Source organism: Vulpes vulpes, chromosome 15 (assembly GCF_048418805.1).
Source record: "Vulpes vulpes isolate BD-2025 chromosome 15, VulVul3, whole genome shotgun sequence".
Taxonomy (NCBI): Eukaryota; Metazoa; Chordata; class Mammalia; order Carnivora; family Canidae; genus Vulpes; species Vulpes vulpes.
In genome coordinates, this window is record NC_132794.1 from 60797791 (window position 1) to 60817054 (window position 19264).

At 35.6% G+C, this 19264-nt stretch overlaps 1 protein-coding gene across 1 annotated transcript in view; it reads right to left on the reverse strand.

Annotated features, from left to right (window-relative positions):
• The window catches only part of PRTG (protogenin), a 128731-nt gene that overhangs the window by 55720 nt on the left and 53747 nt on the right, over positions 1 to 19264 (reverse strand). The window contains exons 3-11 of the mRNA XM_025996470.2: positions 14585 to 14729; positions 13464 to 13597; positions 11906 to 12043; positions 11472 to 11630; positions 10517 to 10676; positions 9494 to 9741; positions 7247 to 7411; positions 3581 to 3886; positions 2429 to 2617 (exon numbers count right to left, since the gene is read on the reverse strand). Of these exons, the coding sequence (XP_025852255.2) occupies positions 2429 to 2617; positions 3581 to 3886; positions 7247 to 7411; positions 9494 to 9741; positions 10517 to 10676; positions 11472 to 11630; positions 11906 to 12043; positions 13464 to 13597; positions 14585 to 14729 (1644 nt within the window). The remainder of the gene's footprint in view (positions 1 to 2428; positions 2618 to 3580; positions 3887 to 7246; positions 7412 to 9493; positions 9742 to 10516; positions 10677 to 11471; positions 11631 to 11905; positions 12044 to 13463; positions 13598 to 14584; positions 14730 to 19264) is intronic.

Consider the following 19264-nt stretch of genomic DNA (forward strand, 5'->3'; position numbering starts at 1 on the left):
AAGGAAAGGAATGAGAACTCTTAACACTTGCCTGCTTAGTGGAATATATCCATTCAACTTGCTATAAGGTTGGCTAGGCCTCAACAGTGTCTTTCTAAAAAAGGAAGACTCTGTAGACCCTAGGGCTCTCAAGATTAAAAGGCATCTTAAAGGTGATCTAGTCAATAGCTGTACAATGCTTGCGCCTACACAACAGCATCTCTGCTAGCCAACCCGTTTCAGCCCTGGCTTGGCACCTCCAAGAAATGGAACCTGCTGACCAACAAGGAAGTCTTATGGCTGTTGAAAGAGTCCTCTGTTACCCTGCAGTGCAATTAGCCCACTACTCAATCTAATTCCACAGTCAGGAAACATGGAGTTATTTTAACAGAAGTATATACCGACTATAACAAAATAATTTCCCAGTTTATGTATTATACAGTGATTTTAAGCTGAATTAGCATAAACAAAGGATTTTACAACATAAAAACACAGGCAGTAATCTATGTGATTTATTTTTAAATACTGAAGGAAATAAAAGTTCATAGTGTTAAAAGCTATTATTCAGAGATTATAAAAAATTTCAATAAAGATTGATGGGTCTTTTTATATTTATATGAACCCATAGAAAATGTTTAAATTTTAAAGCATTGTACTTATTTGACAAAGTTGTTTTTTTTAAATATTGTATTTGTTTATTTGCTAGAGAGAGAGAGAGCACGCATGAGAGAGCACAAGCAGTGGAGAAGGAGAAGCAGGCTGCCCATCGAGCAGGGAGCTAGATGTGGGGCTCGATGGGATCATGACCTGAGTGAAAGCAGCTGCTTAACCAACTAAGCCACCCATGTACCCCTTAAAAGTTTACAAAGCTTTAATAAGATATTTCCCTAAACTTTTCACAAGCAGAGCATTATTCTATTCTTCCCAACAAATTATTCACTTGTTTAAAGTAAGCTATGTGTTGAAGAAGAATGCTCTATGTCCCTATCTTTTGTATATTCTATTTAATTGCCTTAACAGTGAAGAAACTGGAAATACTGAGTTTGATGTAGGATTTTTCATCAGCAATTATCCCAAATCCTGTTTAATACTTGATAACTTAGTATAACTCTTTTGAATAAATGATTTGAATATAGAAAGGGGAGTGCATACTGAGAAGCCATGGCTAGAAATAAACACTCCTGACTTTGGTGACACGTTGGGCTAACGTCTCTGTATCGATGGTTCTAAGGAAGGTCACTACAGAACATATGTAACTTCTCATCATTTAAACTGTGTGACAGGGATCAATAGTGAAATTTATTTAAGCAAATGTGGATTAAATTAAAATCTAAGACAACAAGATTACAAGCAAAATGCCATCTGGAAAACTACAGCAAAGAACCAGAGGATGGGGTCCTATGTCCCTGCCTCTAAAAACATTCTCACCACTGCTTGTCATTGCCCAGGGTCTCGGACTCCTGCTGTTTTCACAGTCTGTGCGGTGAGGCCAGAGAAATAAGTGGAGCTACCCACAGTGGGATCACTGTGCCTCTTTCCTTTCTGTGCTCCAAAGGGTAAGTCTGTAGCAGGACGGAGAGCACAGTATGCACAGAAGATGCTACAACATTAAGAATGTAGTTTAGAATCATAATTAAAGTTGCTGCTTTAACAAATAACTAAGCAATAACTAAGTGTGCATTTTATAACCTGAGTATATCTCTTTATACTCATGTACTTATCGTAGACATAAGTTTCTTTACTTACTATTATACATGTTCACCTTATGAAATTCTTCACTCAGCAAAGACAAGATGAACAGAGAATAAAATTGTGTCTTTCAGAACTATGATAAATCCAAACCCAAAGTTAAGTGCTTTTTCTCTGGTGTTTCTGTGTTAGAGCTACAAAAATGAATATTTATAGTGACAAGGGTCATATGTAAGAGCATTATTTTGTGTGTAATTTAAATATACTTTATGGGCAGCCCGGGTGGCTCAGTGGTTTAGCACTGCCTTCAGGGTTTGACCCTGGAGACCCAGGATCGAGTCCCATGTCAGGATCCCTGCATGGAGTCTGCTTCTCCCTCTGCCTGCGTCTTTGCACCTCTCTCTGTATCTCTCGTGAATAAATAAATAAAATCTTAAATATATATATATATACTTTAAATGTGAAAATAATATACTCTCAGGCAATTTCTAAGTTAATTATTGTATATTTTCTTATCATTTGGTGATATTGCTATTTCACATTCCTATTTTACATATACCACATACTCACAATAATTGATCAGATCTCACTCTACCAGAAGAGAACTGTAGAAAGAAAACCAGAGGTGGGGGAAAAACAGACACAATGTTTATCTGATGTTTTGTCAGTAAGTCAGTTCGTCTGCCTTATATCCAAACACTCTTTTCCCAACTAGTCAGAGAGGAAGGAAAAAAGGAAAGCGCAATATGGGCGCACTCACCTAAACCACTCAGAGTATAGAGAAGGTCACTGGTATCCAAGAAAATGGGTCCATTTTCCTGCTGCCCTTCTTCTTTATAATACAGCTTGTACCCCTGAATGGTTGCTGTGTCCTCAGCATCTTGCTGCCACCTCACAGAAATGGTGGTACAGTTCAGAGGCTCCAAATGTAACTCTGGAGACTTAGGAGCTAGAAAAATTCACCAGAAATGTATGTAAAAAAAAATCCATAATTCATACAAATACATCCAGTTTTAAACCAATAGCTGCAAAAATGTGCAATTCCAAACAATTATATTTTAACTTTCAAAATTCCACAATGATATTAAGCTGTGAGGCAGAAATAAAAATATAAAATACTGCCTTAAAAAAAAAATACTGCCTTAAAAAACCCTCCTACGGTATATAAATAAGAACACAATACCATCTTAAATTGTGTTTTTTAATTTTTTTCAAGAGACGAGTACTTCTTAATTTTGACCATCCAATATTCCTCTGTGTAGAACAGGCATTTTTATTAATCAATGAGCAACAAAAAAAACCCAGTCATGTTACATCTCACTTTATTAAAAGAAGAGGATTTAGGACTTCCTAGCCTTATGGTCTATTAAACTGATGATTTTTAAAAAATGTATGGCAGGGATCCCTGGGTGGCACAGCGGTTTGGCGCCTGCCTTTGGCCCAGGGCGCGATCCTGGAGACCCGGGATCGAATCCCATGTCGGGCTCCCGGTGCATGGAGCCTGCTTCTCCCTCTGCCTGTGTCTCTGCCTCTCTCTCTCTCTCTGTGACTATCATAAATAAATAAAGATTTAAAAAAATGTTAAAAATATATATATATTTAAAAAAATGTATGGCAATAATATTAATTAGGTCTCTATTAACATGTAGCTTTCAATAATTCAGTTTGATTTGGACTCGCCCATCTATGAAGAATTTACTAAGCAAACTAACAGAGTAACCAGAAGTTTTACACACTATCGAGCTCTGTGTCAAAAGGCACTATGCAACAAAAAGTTTAAAATTATTTTCAGTTAAGGCCTGATCGATGGAATATTTTCATTCACAAAGCACCATTTAAATATAACTTAGATTTTTAAAAAGTTAATTTTTTAAAAAATAAAACTATTCTTCAATTATGTTTACAAATTTACCTTTCACACTTGTAGCTTTGGGTGTCCTATGTGAAGTCCACACTGACGACTCTCCAAGCCCCACTTTGGTGGCAGCAGTAATCCGTACCAGGTAGACACTATCAGGTTTCAGGCCCTCCAGAAGGTACTCATGGGTGGTCCCCGGGAGCTCCAGAACTTGGATGGAATTCTCAGTACTCAGGCGGAAGGACAGGCGATAGAGGACCACCTGGCCCCGCCGATATTTGGCTGGGATTGGTAGCCAGGAAATGAGAATATCGGTGGGACTTCTACTTGTTAAACTAATTTCAGGAGGTCTCAGGGGCACTAGTCATACAAGAAAACAGGTTGTTTATGAATATTTAGAATCAAAACTGTCAATCAGCACACCAGTATTTACTGAATTCTCTTATGAGCAACACATAACATAATAAAGGAAAGATACTTTCTCCCCTAGCAGTGGTTTTTAGGCAAGTAGATCACAAACCAGAAAAAGGAAGGAAAATGAAGGAGGACAAGCACAGAGAACCAAAGACAGCAAAGTGTCACTAAAAGTAAAAGCCCAAGTCCTCACTGTGGCTTCATACAAAGCCCTATGTACTAATATGATTGACTCCTCACAGATTCTGTTTCTTTTCTAAGATTTTATATATTCACTTGAGACAGAGGGATAGAGAGAGAGAGAGAGCATGAGCAGGGGGAGAAGAAGAGGGAGAAGAAGCAGACTCCCCACTGAGCTGGGAGCCCAATGTGGGGCTTGATTCCAGAATCCTGAGAACACAACTTGAGCTGAAGGCATAGACCCAACCATCTGAGTCACTCTGTGCCCTTCCTCACTGATACCGTGCCCCAATCTCCTACTGCTTTCCACTTGTTTCTTCCACCCCTTAGCAATGTCCATTTTCTCTGCCAAGCATGCACTTCTCCCAGTCACCTGCCCAGAAGGCTCCCTCACTTTCATTTCCTTCGGGTTTTCATTGAAATGTCACCTACTCAGGAAGCCTTTCTTGGGAGACTGTCTCAAGTCTCAAACCTTCCCAACATTTCATACTCCCTTTCTCTGCTTTTTCCCCAGTCTCCTAGATACTTATCACTATCTGACACAGCATATAATTACATAATGGACTCTTTATCTTGTTTATTGTTCCTCTGCCTCCTCTCCTGCTAGAAAGTGAGCTCCATGAAATCAGGAACAATTTTTTGTCTTTTTTGGTCACTACTAAAGAGCAAATAACCCATAGCAGGTACTCAATGAATATTTGTTGCATGAATGAAATAATAGGCGGAAAAGAGAAAATCAATTTATTAAACATTTCTGAGTCCTTGATGTGTATGAACTTGGGAATTCTCACAGAAACCAAAGGAAGTACCAGGATCACTTCCACTTTATAGTTGAGGAAACTGAGGTACAATGAGGTCAAATCACTTGACCAAGGTCACACAGGTCATTACTGAAGGAGCACATGTAGGCAGACTGAACAAAGCCCACATTCTTATCCCCTCTTCTTTACTATTTCTTATATAACAATACTTCTTCTATCACAGGGCTATATAGGGGTTAAATGAGATAATGGAGAGAAAGTTTTTAGAACAGGCAGGGGCAAGCCCTCCAGTATTAGTTGTATCTGTGGCACACTACTATGCCCCTGCGGAGACCCACATATCTCAACCTGAAAGTATGGGTTTAGGAAATGGAGGGAAACTGGTGTAGAAATATGAAAAGCAGTCTCAAAAGTCTCTATGTTATTCAAAAAACAAAATGAAACTTCATTAAATAAAAAAGTTACAGAGTAAGAAAAGGTTTAAAGAAAAAAGACTTTGAGATCATAACTCAAATTGGCAAGCTTTAACAAGTAGCCTGCTATGGTTAGACTTCTTTTCTTCAAGGATATAGGGAGGAATACACCACAAACAACCCCCACAAACCCCAAAATAACAGCCCCCCAGCCTGTGTTTCACCTTAGATATGCATGTCAAAGGTTAATTAACTGTGATGAGAGCTCATAAGTACTGTGATTTACTCTAAAATAAAACAGACCCTTAAATGAAAACTGAATTTGGAATTTAGCATCCAGATCAGCATTTTTTTTTCATTTAATCAAACTCTGAATTTATAAACATCTAAATAAGTATCACAACAGAAATGACAGTTAAGAAATCTGGGACCAGGGATGCCTGGGTGGCTCAGTGGTTGGGCACCTGCCTTCAGCTCAGGTCATGATCCCGGGGTCCAGGATCGAGCCCCACATCGGTCTCCCTGCAAGGAGCTGCTTCTCCCTCTGCCTATATCTATGCCTCTCTTTTACAGTCTGTGTCTCCCATGAATAAATAAAGAAATCTTAAAAAAGAGAGAGAGAGAGAGAGAGAGAGAGAGATCTGGGACCAAATGAACAAAGAAAATGATGTGGAAATCATTTACATAAAAATGTTTTGAGGGGCACCTGGGTGGTTCAGTTGATTAATCATCTGCCTTCAGCTCAAGTCATGACCTCAGGGTCTTGGGATCAAGCCCCATAACTGACTCCGTGCTCAGTGGGGAGCCTGCTTTTCCCTCTCCCTCTGCCCCTCCCCTTACTCTCTCTGGTTCTCACTCTTTCTCTCAAAAAAATTTTAAAAACATTAAAAATATGTTTTGAAAATTAAGGGTAGGTCATTTTGTGAGGATGAGAAAACATTAATAAAAGAAGAACTGTATAATTAAGCATATGTTAAATTATTCCCTTTTCACAGTGAAGGGTATAAAAATGGGTCTACTAGAGAGCCCCTGGAGAAAGAGAGAAAGATGACAAATCAGAAGAGAATCAGTCTCAAGATTTTCTTAATGGATGGGATTTCCCACCATTACAAGAATATATGGAGGTATGCCCTCAAAAGGACTACAACTCAACTTCCAACCCATGGCCAGTTAACAAACTGAACAACTATTACCTTCTTCCTTAAGCAGAATAAACATACCTAAAAACAAACTAACTGTTGAACTTTTAAGAATTTTTTTTAACTGACAGTTTATTAAATTTCAAAAACTCCCAGGTTCAGAAGTCCAAGACCTCTGACCTCTGATCATTATATACACTCAATATATTTACTCATTATATTTATATTTACTCATGCTTAGAAAATTTCACATTTTGTTCTACTCACAAACACTACAATGTTGAAAAAATATTTTTTTAAAAGTCAATGTATTTACCATTTAAACTAGGAAACTTGAAGAAATACAGTAATATAAGAATTCTATTAAAATTTATGTTATACAGGGGCACCTGGGTGGCTCAGCAGTTAAGTGCCTGCCTTTGGCCCAGGGCATGATCCTGGAGTCCTGGGATCAAGTGCCAAATCAGGCTCCCTGCATGGAGCCGGCCTCTCTCTCTGCTTATGTCTCTGCTTCTCTCTCTCTGTCTCTTATGAATAAATAAATAAAAATCTTTTTTAAAAAGTCATTAAAAAATAAAATAAATAAAATTTATGTTATGAATTATAAGTTATAAAAACTCTTTACCCTTACACTACTGTCAAAAGAGTCAAATTTGAAATGGCAAACTAGCCTGCTGGTTACTATACCTGTTTTGATTATATTTTTAACCAAAGAGGAGGATATTTTTTCTAATTTAAAACACTTTTACTGATTGAAATGGATTAAACATATTAATGTTCATACTTAAAATAAACTACACTGTGTTTTCTTACCGTCCTCTAAAGTATTCTGTGTCACATGGTCAGACATCTGGCTGGCTCCCATTGGCATATATGCCACAATATAGAAAGTATAATTGCTGGCAGGTTCTAAGTCATCAATAATATAATGAGTTGTGTCATTTCCGATGACTACTTGATACTCTTCATTATTTAAACCTAGATTAAAGAATCAGTGTTTAAAAATTATGAATATTAGAAATAAAATTAACAGGACCAATTTCTCTTACTATGAAACGCCCATCCTCCTGTCTAACCTTTGTTATCTTTTGTGACCCTTTAAAAAATGTGAGTAGGAAGGACTTTATTTTCTAAGAGTAACTATGTCTTGCTACAAATTAGTAGTTTGAATTCTTCCCTGGTAAATCAAATCGAAAATAATCTCTTCTCAACTTGTTTTAGTATCTAGTCAAAACCTGCAACAGAGACAATGTATGGCAGTAATGCAACCAGAGCTTAACACTATGGAACTCTGTAGTTTGTAACAGTGTAAATTTTACTTGCTTAAACTCACAGCTTCTTTTTTCTTTTAAACATAAAAGGAGAGACAGTAGGGAATGTAATGGCTTTACTCTTTATAAAAACAAAACAAACCAAAAGTTGTCCTGCAAAAGATCTCATTTTGGCTCTAGAGATTCTATTAAATTTGACTGACACAAGTTCTTTTTATTTATGCTAAAAGCAAAAGAACTAGGAGGCACAGAATGTGCTTCAAGACACTTTGTTCCACAATGAACTTTTTTTTTTTCCAAAGAGGAAAAAAAATTCTCAGCAATTCTTAATAAAATATGCATGGCAAGGTATAGAAAAGAATTTGTCTTTGTGGTATTTAATTCCTACAGAGCAAATCTGTAAAGGGGAACAAGAGCACTGGCAGCTACCGTGCTTTGCGAACAATTCACAGTAAATGCACGTCAACTTAATCAAAACTCTCTAAGGATGAAGGCCCTTCTCCCCACACTGGATTTATAAACAAAACAGAAGGCAAATTCCACTATTAAGTTTTCCCACATTTCTGAATTAACTTGATAGCATTTTAATTAGACAAGATTACACCCATTTCACAACAGACTGGCTAATGGCTCGTTAATTAGGAACTGCATAGTACGATTTCTGACCTACCAAACAAGGTCCTTGAGTTCGAATTAAAAAGCCTTGTTCTGTCCTTGAATAGGACCACTGAGCCGCATGTGGAGGCTCTAATGAAATGACCATAATAGCGAACAAGAGTGGTCTCCACCAAAACCAGCATTCCTTTTACCTTCCTAAATCACTAAGAAGGGAATTAACATACTCCAACATGCTCAGTTAGACTTTCATTCTTCTTGCTAACACAACCCCTGATTTAAATTCAAAATATTCCTTTTCAAAATACTACTTCAAAGTACAAAAAACAAACAACAACAAACCACCTGTTTCTATGGACAATCATACCATTGTTTTTGGATGTTTGTTTTAATATCTATTGCATAAAATCTAGACTGAGTTGCAACTAAAATTTGCGAACTTCTATGGTTTCCATGAGAGATTCGTAGAGAAATCTCTAGGATTTATAAGTAGTTTTTCCTTTCCCTCTAATTTTTTTTTCTTTTTTTGCCAAAAGAAAATACTAGGGCAAGAAAGATTGAAAAAAAAAAAGGAGTTAATAGTTCTGAATAAAAATTTTTAAGACAGATTTGATTTCTACTTTTATATAAGAAATGGCATATTAATAATACTGTTCAATTTTCAGAGAGTTCTCAAATGTTTTCAGGAAACATTCAAAACATACAAAATCAACTTATGGGGATCTGATAATGTTTACTTCTCCCCCTTAAAAATAACATGCTATAGTGATCATAATTCATATTATTTTACAAAGCAGTTGCAGCATTGTTCTTATGTAACTACATACTTAAATTGGTATATTGAGTTTTAGCTAAAGAATTTATATCTTGGCTGGAAAGAAATTCATTACTCCACCACTCTAATTTTTAGCAGGCAGAGATGGGACTTATTTCTAAACAGAAAAATCTTAAGCAATACTTATATATACAAAGTATACAATAACAACAGACTATAGTAATATAATACAATAATAAAAACATTTAGCAAAAGTTGGTATGCAGGTGATAGATTATTAAAAGAGATAAATGCCACAGAAGTACAAAAATATTTCCTGGATTATGTAAGATGTCATTCATACTGAAATTATTGACAGCAAGTAACAGTGAAAAAATTAATACTTCTCAAATTTCTTACCTTCTGCTTTCATGTAATGCACAGAATAAGCGATGACTTTGTCTGAATTATAAAGTGGCCTCTCCCAAGCTAAAAGAATTGCTGAACTTGACATGGTTTCAGCATGCACATTGTATGGAGCACTGGGTCTGTCCTCTGACATTACTACAGTTAGTCTGGCTCTAGATAAAATAGATCCTTGGCTGTTCTCAGCCATGCACTGATAAATAGCATCATCTTCAGGAATAATCTGGTTAATTACCAATTTGCTGAGGAAAGAAAATAATATTTTTATAAAAAAACTCTAAGAATGATGTAAAAATTGATGTAAAAATATTGCTAAGTTCACTCTCATTTTAAGTGACAAAAGTTACTAAAAACAAAATGTGTAATCAACCCTACTGAAAAATCTATGCGTTATTTAAAATTACTCTTATTTTCTGAGTCCAATTAAGTAATAGTGATATTCAAACCCTGTTTGCTTTGGGTGAGAGACTAATTTCTTTTTTGACATTGGCTTCTATAAGAAAGTATATTACTCTGTAGTAGTGTCTGATTTATATAATATTACAATGTTACAAAAATTCAGATCAACAAAAAATTTTAAAGTTTTGTTAAGCATGACAATGTTATTAGAAGGTTCACATTTATACTAATGAGTTCTTAAAATCATTAAGTTTCAGGTGTGGAAAAATTCCTAGAGAGTTGAATATTTCCTTCTAATTTTCTCATTTTATGAAAGAAGGAACTGAGACCCCAAAGGATTAATATGCTTGTTAATAACTTAGCTATTGGCTTATCAGGACTAGAGCCCATGTCTGGGGAACTGTCCAACATTTATTTAATTATAACCTACCACTTCCACAATCCACATATGAAATACAAAAGGATCTGTGGTGTGCTGATGTTATAATCTTAATTTCTTGTTTATTTTAATTTTAAATGCCAAGATAATTTAGATATTTAATATTATAATCAGTTCACATAACAATTATTAAAGCCATTAAATCTTATCTAAAATAGTAGCAAAGTGACATAGCCTACCTGTTGTACATCTTAATTCTACCATTTGAATGTATCTTCCTCCCGTTTTTCAGCCATGACATTTTGGGTGAGGGGATTCCTTCTGCTTGACATACAAACCGAGCAGTACCAGCTCGAGGCCTTGTTAAACTTTCTGGCCATTCAACAAATGAAGGAGGAGCTGTTTTTAAAGAAAAAAGAAAAAAAAATTCTGTGTCCCCGACAGGAATGATACAGAGTCAAGGAAGAGTATAGCAAATGACTTAAGTCTCATCCTTGAAAATATTTAACATTCTGAGCCTTTATCTATGCTCTACACATCTTTCCAGATGCCTTCTCTCGGCATTGATCATTTAGATGTCCATTCCCCCAGGGTTTTCCCTATTGAGACCCTCTGTGTAAACACACTAAAAATATGTATACTATAATCCTATTTAACTAAGCCCAATAATATATAGCCACTTGTGAATGCATACAATCAACAGATTAAAATTTTAGATTGGTGAACAGATATGTGGCTTTGTGGGTGAGTAAGAAAGACCATAAAAGAGATGCTTAAATAAGACGGAACATAATGGTATGCAGGCAAACAGGTTAGTGACTTTAGAATGATAATTACATTTTTTAAAAGATTTTATTTATTTATTTATTCATGAGAGACACAGAGAGAGAGAGAAGCAGAGACACAGGCAGAGGGAGAAGCAGACTCCATGCAAAGAGCCTGACATGGGACTCGATCCCGGATCTCCAGGATCATGCCCTGGGCTGAAGGCGGTGCTAAACCCAGAGCCACCCAGGTTGCCCTGATAATTACATTTTAACATAGGGCTTTAATTTTCTCCTAAAATTCATTGTTGGGTTACAGTATTTCTCATATCAATGCTACAAAATTCAATAAAGGTAGAAGCTATGAATGAGGTAAAAGAACAAAAGCTAAATACAAGATTCTCCTGAATGCAGAATGAAATAAACATACCTAATACAGTCAAAGTTGCCATGGCAACTGTAAAGTTGCGTGTGCCTGGGGTAGTGGCCCGACAAACATACACTCCAGCGTGTTGCAGCTTGACATCAGATATCATGAGATTACCATTTCCAAGTACTCGAGTATTAAAGACATCAATGGATTTGTGATCTATTTCCAAGAGAATACTTTAGTTAAAATAATGTAGCATATAAAAAAATAATAATGTAGCATATGATCTAAAATTATGTCAAAAGATCACTATCTAATCATTTCATAAAAAGTATAAAATTTTCATACAAAAACCTTTCTTCTACACACTGAAATGCTAAAAAGTTAAAAGCCACTTAAATAGGAAACATGTGTTTTGTATATAAAATAAACATTTTATCAGTTTCATTAGAATGAACTAAGTTCAAAGACTTTTTTTCCCTGAGAAAACTTACCAAGGCGGCTCCAAGAAATGATTGGTTTGGGATTTCCTGTGGCCACGCATTCCAAAACAACAGACTGATGAAGAGACGTTGTTATGTTCTGTGGGCCTGCTATAATGGTTGGTGTGTAGAAGGAATTAGACTCTTTAGCTTTGAGGAGGAAAAGGCACAATATGAAAATAAATTACAAATAAGATATAATAAATGAAACAAGTTAAAATATCCTTAAGTTATTCACTTTAAAAATAACTTGAGATAAAAAAAAATAACTTGAGATATAACTCACAATAATATATAACTCACCATTTTAAGTAAGTCAATGATTTTTAGCATTTTCAGAGTTGTGTAACTATTACCACAATCAATTTTAGAACATTTCCATCACCCCAAAAAGAAACATCATACTCATTAGCAATCTCCTCTCCCCACAGCCAAACACTAATCTTTCTGTCTCTCCAGTTTTGCCTATTCTAGACATTTCATAACAAAGGAACCATGTATTATATGGTCTTTTTGTGACTGGCTTCTTTTCACTAAGCATAACGTTTTCAAGATTCTTCTATGTTGCAACATGTATCAGTATGTCATTTCTTTTTATTGAGTAATAATAACAGAATAGTATTTAATTACATGGATAGGACACATTTTATTTATCCATTCTTCAGTTGATGGACATTTAGGTTGTTTCCATATCATTCACTTTTAATTGAGGCTCAAACATTCACTTAATCCTTTCGGTAATCTTGTTAAGAATTTATATGACAGTAGGTAGGAGTGCTTCTGTCTTTAATCTTTCATACCAGGAAACTAACAGATACTACCTGATATTAAAACACAGTATTAAAAATGTAATTTCAGTTTTTCAATACTTTCCAAAGAGATTTTTTAACCTTCAAGGATCTTTTGGGGATCTTGTAAAAAATAAACATTCATATGAAGTTCAACAATGTCTTTAGTCCAGATTTTCTTCCACTATATTCAAGTAAATGTAAATTGTTTAAAAATTAAAGTAAAAAACTAGCATCTATGTACAATTCCATTTTAATAAAATAAGTATTTCTTTCTTCATATTCATCTCTTTAGCTAGTTTCCCTTCTAACTACATTCATGTATGGCAAAATATAGAAAATTATGTTAATGTGAACAATGATAATTTCTGGGTATTGGAATTGGGAATATTTTTAAACTTCTATCTATGCTTTTTTACATTGTTTAAATGTAAAAATTTTTATTTTTTTACTTTTATAGATATCACTCTTTATAATAAGCATGTATCATTTTTATAAATGCAAATTATAATTTTTCTTAAAACAACAAACAAAAAAAAAACGAACTGGAAGAAAATATATCTTTATTCACAAAACAAATATTCATTCTTCCTTAAAACATGTTGACATAACATAAAACAAGCTGGCCTATGAAAGAAGTGGTGCCAAATAGGGATTAAAAAAAATGACCATTTCCAACTAGATTACAACAATCTAACTGAAATTAAAATACTATTTTATGACATACAGAAGAAAAATTAATAGCTGGGCCAATAAAAATTGAAATCACTCCTGTGTGGTACCTGGAATCACTGTTAGAGAGGCTTCCACACTTTTACGTCTGTGGGCTACAGTAGCAGCAACACAACGATAATTTCCAGCATCTTTTTGACCAACATCATAGATCTGTAATACTCCTGTTGGTAGGGCAGTTATCCTGTTATGAGAAGAAAGATAATTAACTTCTTTGTAGTAGATTTTATACCTTAGTTTAGCATGTATTCTATAATTAATATATTCAACCTTTTTAGAGTGCCATATGCAATACATTAAAGACCATTTAAAATATTAGCTTGATTCAACTGTTTTCATTTGGGTCACTACAGCTCTCTAAAACACACATAACTATGCAGTAGGTGGTTCGTTAAATCTTCCAGTCCAATTTTATCCAATTTTACATTTGCCATTATAACTATATAACTGGTGGTCCAGAGCTTCGTATGATTTTTCCAAATCCCAATTTCTTGTACATTAATACAGATGTATTCTCCAAAATACACTTAGATGTATGTTTAAAAAAAAAAAAACCCAAAAAGAAAAACAAAAAATGCTTTCTTGAATAACTTCTTCCATCTCAGTACCTGACCATTTTGAAATGATTTTTACCTACTTTGGAATACTGCTACTTATTAGGACAGAAATCAAACTTTATGAAGTTGCCAGTAAGTTCTTGATCCTTAAACCTCAACCCGTCAGAGCACTAGGGATGTGTGTGTGTGTGTGTGTGTGTGTGTGTGTAGCCGAGAGGAGACTGAAGTGGAAGGTGGAGAGAGAGTGGGCAGCTACCAGAGCACATGAGAAATCCTGCTATTGCCAGCAGTGAAGATCTAATTTGGTTTCCTAAATCCTTGGTCCTCAAAGCAGGTGCTCAGGTGGTCCTCTGGTTGTAAAAGATGTTTGAGGAAAGCAATAAAGTAGTAAAATAGGGTATTTGAATTTTGATATAAACCAAAAAACAGAAATTATTCCCCATGTGCCAGAGACATCATGATGATCTAATTCTTTCCCTAAGTTTGAAATGTCTTTAAGAAATTGGTAATAGCTAATGTAAATGAAAATAAGCTCCATGATGGTGTTTCGCCCTATAAGTCTCCTGACACCTTCAAACTCCTGCATTATCTCCAAAGACAAAAGCTGCATTTACCTGTCCATAGTTACAGGTAGAGTTGTCCGATTTAATTCCCATGTTATGACTGCAGGAGGGTTTGAGGAAATCTTGCATGCAAATCTAGCAACTCCACCTTCTTGGACCTCAGTAGAAATTGGTTGAACTTCAAATGCAGAAATAGCTATAAGATAAAGTTTGACAAATTTAGAATAAGTGCAGGTACTATTATACTATACTATACTTGGAAATAATATCATGATAGATATTATTTACCAGACTTGAACTCCAAGTTCACCAGCCCAGACATAAAACCAACCCAACTTAACTAGTACAAAGATAATTTAGGCAATAATTTTAGAAAAACCACTGACAGTTGCCTAGCTCAGGGAATCTGGTCTTTCTCAGGATGAAATTCTAAATAAGTTATTTAGAACCTATTTGGAGAAAATAAATTAACACAATAAACAATAATGGAATGTAATCACATACCTTTTTGTGTGGTACAAGCTACAAATTCTGCCATATTTCAGAGAAGAGGGAAATTGAGAAAGATAGATTAGACAAGTAAAAACCATTTATAGGGATTGGTTTTGAATTAAGTTTTAAAGACTCAGTTGGGATTTAGATAGAAGGGGAAAAGAAGACATTCTAGGTGAAGGGAATAAAGTTAAAGCAAGCACAGAAGAAACATGAAGCCTATGTTCACAGGATTTTAAGGAAACAGCCAGGACTAACTACTGTAGAATATTTCAGATTAAGAGACCATGGAAAAGTAGAAAAAGAATAGAGATAAAGCAGGTTTGTGCTATGGCACAAATTAAGACATCACTGAAATGTTTGAGGAAAGGACAATAGTAGTCCTGATAATAACAATGTTTGGGAGAAATCAATCAGGCATGGATACACAAGATAGAGTGAGAAAAGGAGAGCCTTAAGTCAAAAGACCAGCAGGCTGTTTAAATAGGAATGACAGAACTGGGTGATGGCAGTGAGAATGGTGAGATTCTACAGATATCTCAATGGAAACAAAGACTTGGTTCTCCCTGGACACAGATATGTCGCTCTGTTTGGAGTCAAATGAGGTTGGTATTGATGGAGCTGAATGAGAAAGGAGAGAATGAAGACAAATGGTGTGTGTGCCTGATGAAAAAAAGGTAGAAGACTCAAGAGACTATTTTTAGACTCATGTATTTCCCAAGTGGAGATAAATCTTGAAGTGTTGATATTTCTAGAGAGAATTCTTCTTTCTCATTCTAGGCACACCTCCACCAGGAGCTAGTCATCAGTGTCCATGCTTTTATATTTTGATAGAGCCCAGACTCTAGGTAACACTGTGGTTTTCCTTCCCTCTACTGTCTTTCAGAATAAAGAAGGGGCCTCAATAATGGTCTTACTCCTCCTCCGCAGACTCCAGTTCAAAAATTTCATACGGCTTTACCATTTATCAACAAAGTGAGAAGTTACAAAGAAAAGCAGAGGGAATAAGGTCTACATGACTTATGCTTCGTTAGACTAGGAAGGGTAAAAAGTGACAGAAGATGACACATTCTGCCTTAGACTTAGCTTCATCAATCTGTAAATACATCATAAGACTTTAAAGGTATAGGACAAAGCCAGTGAATGATGGTGAAAATATTTGTAGGAGCATCTACTTCCAAAAAACAAAGTAGGGGTAGAGTAATACTTTATGTGTGTATGTAACTAAAAATTTCTGCTTCCTCAAGAACAGTGGTTCTCAAACTGCTATCGTCAGTGGATAACAAAGTCAAAACCATTTTCACAATCACCATCATCTGCCTTTTTCACTCTTATTTTTCAAGTGTACAGTGTTTTCCACAAACTACATGATGGATGATACTGCAACAGACTTAATGCAGAAGGAGATATGCCTGATTTATGAAGCATTAATTTCTCTTATTGATCCTCTATTTACTTTGTTCATGTATGAAAGTGTGAGTTTTAGTTCTGGTTGTCATTCCTAATCCAACCTATATTCAATTTATAGACTTCAAAGTGGGAAACTGATCTTATTCTCCAATCTTTACCACTCTAGACCAAAATATATAATATAGTGTAATTTTTCTTCATAAAGCAGTTGTTCCTTCAGCCCTATCTATCTCACTTCTTCCATCACCCCAATAAATCAAGCACCTGACTCAGTATGTTTTATCTCCTATCTCTTTCTCATCTCTGACTTCTCTCCATCCCTAATAGTCCCCTCTTCGATCCAGGCCTCTATCCTCTCCTGCCTGAAGTCTAGTAGGCACCTCTTAGGTGGTATCTCTCCTACCAGCAAAGTTACCTCCAGAGTGATAGTCAAAAAATAAAATTTGATTTGTGTGGCTGATTAATTAGTCCCTGCAAATTAATTACTCTCTTGCCTCAATCACTTACAGTTATGTTCCCTGAGCTACTTATAATTCTCGGAATATACCATGATATTTCACACCCCTAAGCATTATATGAGCATATCCTTCTCTCTCAAATATCCTAGGTCCCTCTGTCCACCTGGTGAAATCTTATCATTTATTTTTAGCACCTAGTTTGCTTGTCCCAATCTTTGGGCTGATCCCTTTCTCTACAAATTCTGTACACTACAGACACCCACTGCTACTTTTATCCCAAGAATTATAACCACTCCTTCACATTTTTTCCTCCCCTTCCACAGTATGAGCTCCTTAAAGGCTAGTAATGGGTCATATTCTTTGCAGGATCCCTTAAGACAGTAAATGGCAGAGACTCGGTGCTAAAACATTTGTTGAACTTACAAACTTTTTCCTCCAATTATATTAGGTCTTTAAACACAGTAACTAGAAATGTAGGGAGTTTCTCAGGTACAAATATTTCTCATCTTAAGAGGAGAATAATGTTTTTTAGTATTATTTTTTTTGTTTGCTAAAATTTCAAATGGTCCTCAATATTTCAGTGGCATTATCTTTAGAGACAAAAATCTGGTCCCCCACTATTAAAGGATTTTTATGAAGATTAAATAAACCAGTAATTGAGGGCTCTTTATATGACTTTAAAAATAAATGTAATTATTGAGAATAAAGATAATCACTTTTGCCTTGAGTAATTTCCTTCTAACCACTTAGGCACCTGAGTGTTGTTTTCTAAAACCATAAACTTCATCTAACCAATTAAACAAAATCATCTTTCTGAACCTTTTTTTTTTTTTTTTTGAGAAGCTTCCTGCTCCTCACCATCCCCTTGCCAGATGCATAAATCTATGAAACCTCTAAAATTTGTATTTTGAAAAGGGAACTAACTTTGCATTTTGGGTCAAATGTACTAGAACTTTGGAGTCAGAAAACTCCAAGACATAAGAGGTAAATGGATACATCCTCTGACCCAGTAAGGGTATTTCTTTTAGGGACAGGGGAAAGGACAACTATTGAGATATAATCATGGGGCACCTGGGTGGCTCAGTGTTTGAGTGTCTGCCTTTGACTCAAGGTGTGATTCCCAGGGTCCTGGGATCCAGTCCCACATCGAGCTTCCTGCAGGGAGCCTGCTTCTCCCTCTGCCTATGTCTCTGCCTCTCTCTCTGTATCTCTCATGAATAAATAAAATCTTTTAAAAAAGAAATATAATCACATAGCATATAATTTATATCCTGTACAATTCACTCATTTAAAGAGTACAATTCAATGGGGTTTTTTCTGTATATTCAGAGTCTGCAGCCATCTTCATAAATTATTTTAGAATATTTCCATCATTCCAAAAACAAACTCCATATCCTCTAGTTACCATTCCCGAATTTGCCCATCCCCTACCCAACTCCAGTCCCAAGCAATCACTAATATAGTTTCTTTCCTCCCTCCACAGCTTTGCTGGGTTGAGAATGACAAATAACATTGTGTACAACATGATTATTTGATACATGTATATACAGGGAAATAATTACAAAAAGGTTAGTTAGTTAACACATCCAACAAGTAATGTGTTTCTTGACCTCACTCTGGTTCTCAGCAAGGTCTCAAGCAAGTATAAAGATTTTTTTAATCCCCCAAATACCTTTATATTTAGCATTTTTATTTTCTCATCTCTTGAAAATTCAACCTGCTTGCAAAATCATTTTTCCTAAAGAAGACCAAGCCAGATACCCCTTGAGGCTCTCCTCAGTGCCTCTGAGACTAAAGAAAAAAAGGCATTTATGATTCAACAAATAAAATTAAGTTGCCATCCTTCTGTCCATAACTCCTCCATCTGGATACCAACCCCATTCTCTTTCCTCACCTCGGGGAACCTGATGTATCTGCCAGTCATCTCTCTCTCTCTCTCTCTCTCTCTCTCTCTTTCCTGCATATTCAAATTCTTCTTCTAGATCCTTCCCTCAGCAGATAAAAGTGATTTTCTCCAAACCTCCAAATACAAGAACAAAACTTCAGACCTCTTTTTATGGCATGTTATCCCTCTAGCAGCTATCTACCTTCTCTCTTCCCCATGGCATTAAAACTTTTCTAAAAAGTAGTTCATTCTAGTTGCCTCCCTTTCTTCCTCTCTGACTTTATACCTCAAACATCTGCCTTCTTCCCCTATTATCTTATTGAAACAGTGTCAATGACATTACACACTCATTTCTTACACACTTTCTTATCTATTTCTCTGATTCCTCCTTCCAGTTTCCCTTTTCAAGGGCGCTCCCTCCTCCTCTGCTCTTCCTTCCAAAGATTCTTTCTTTTCCCTCCAGATTATTTTTTGGGTTACCTTATC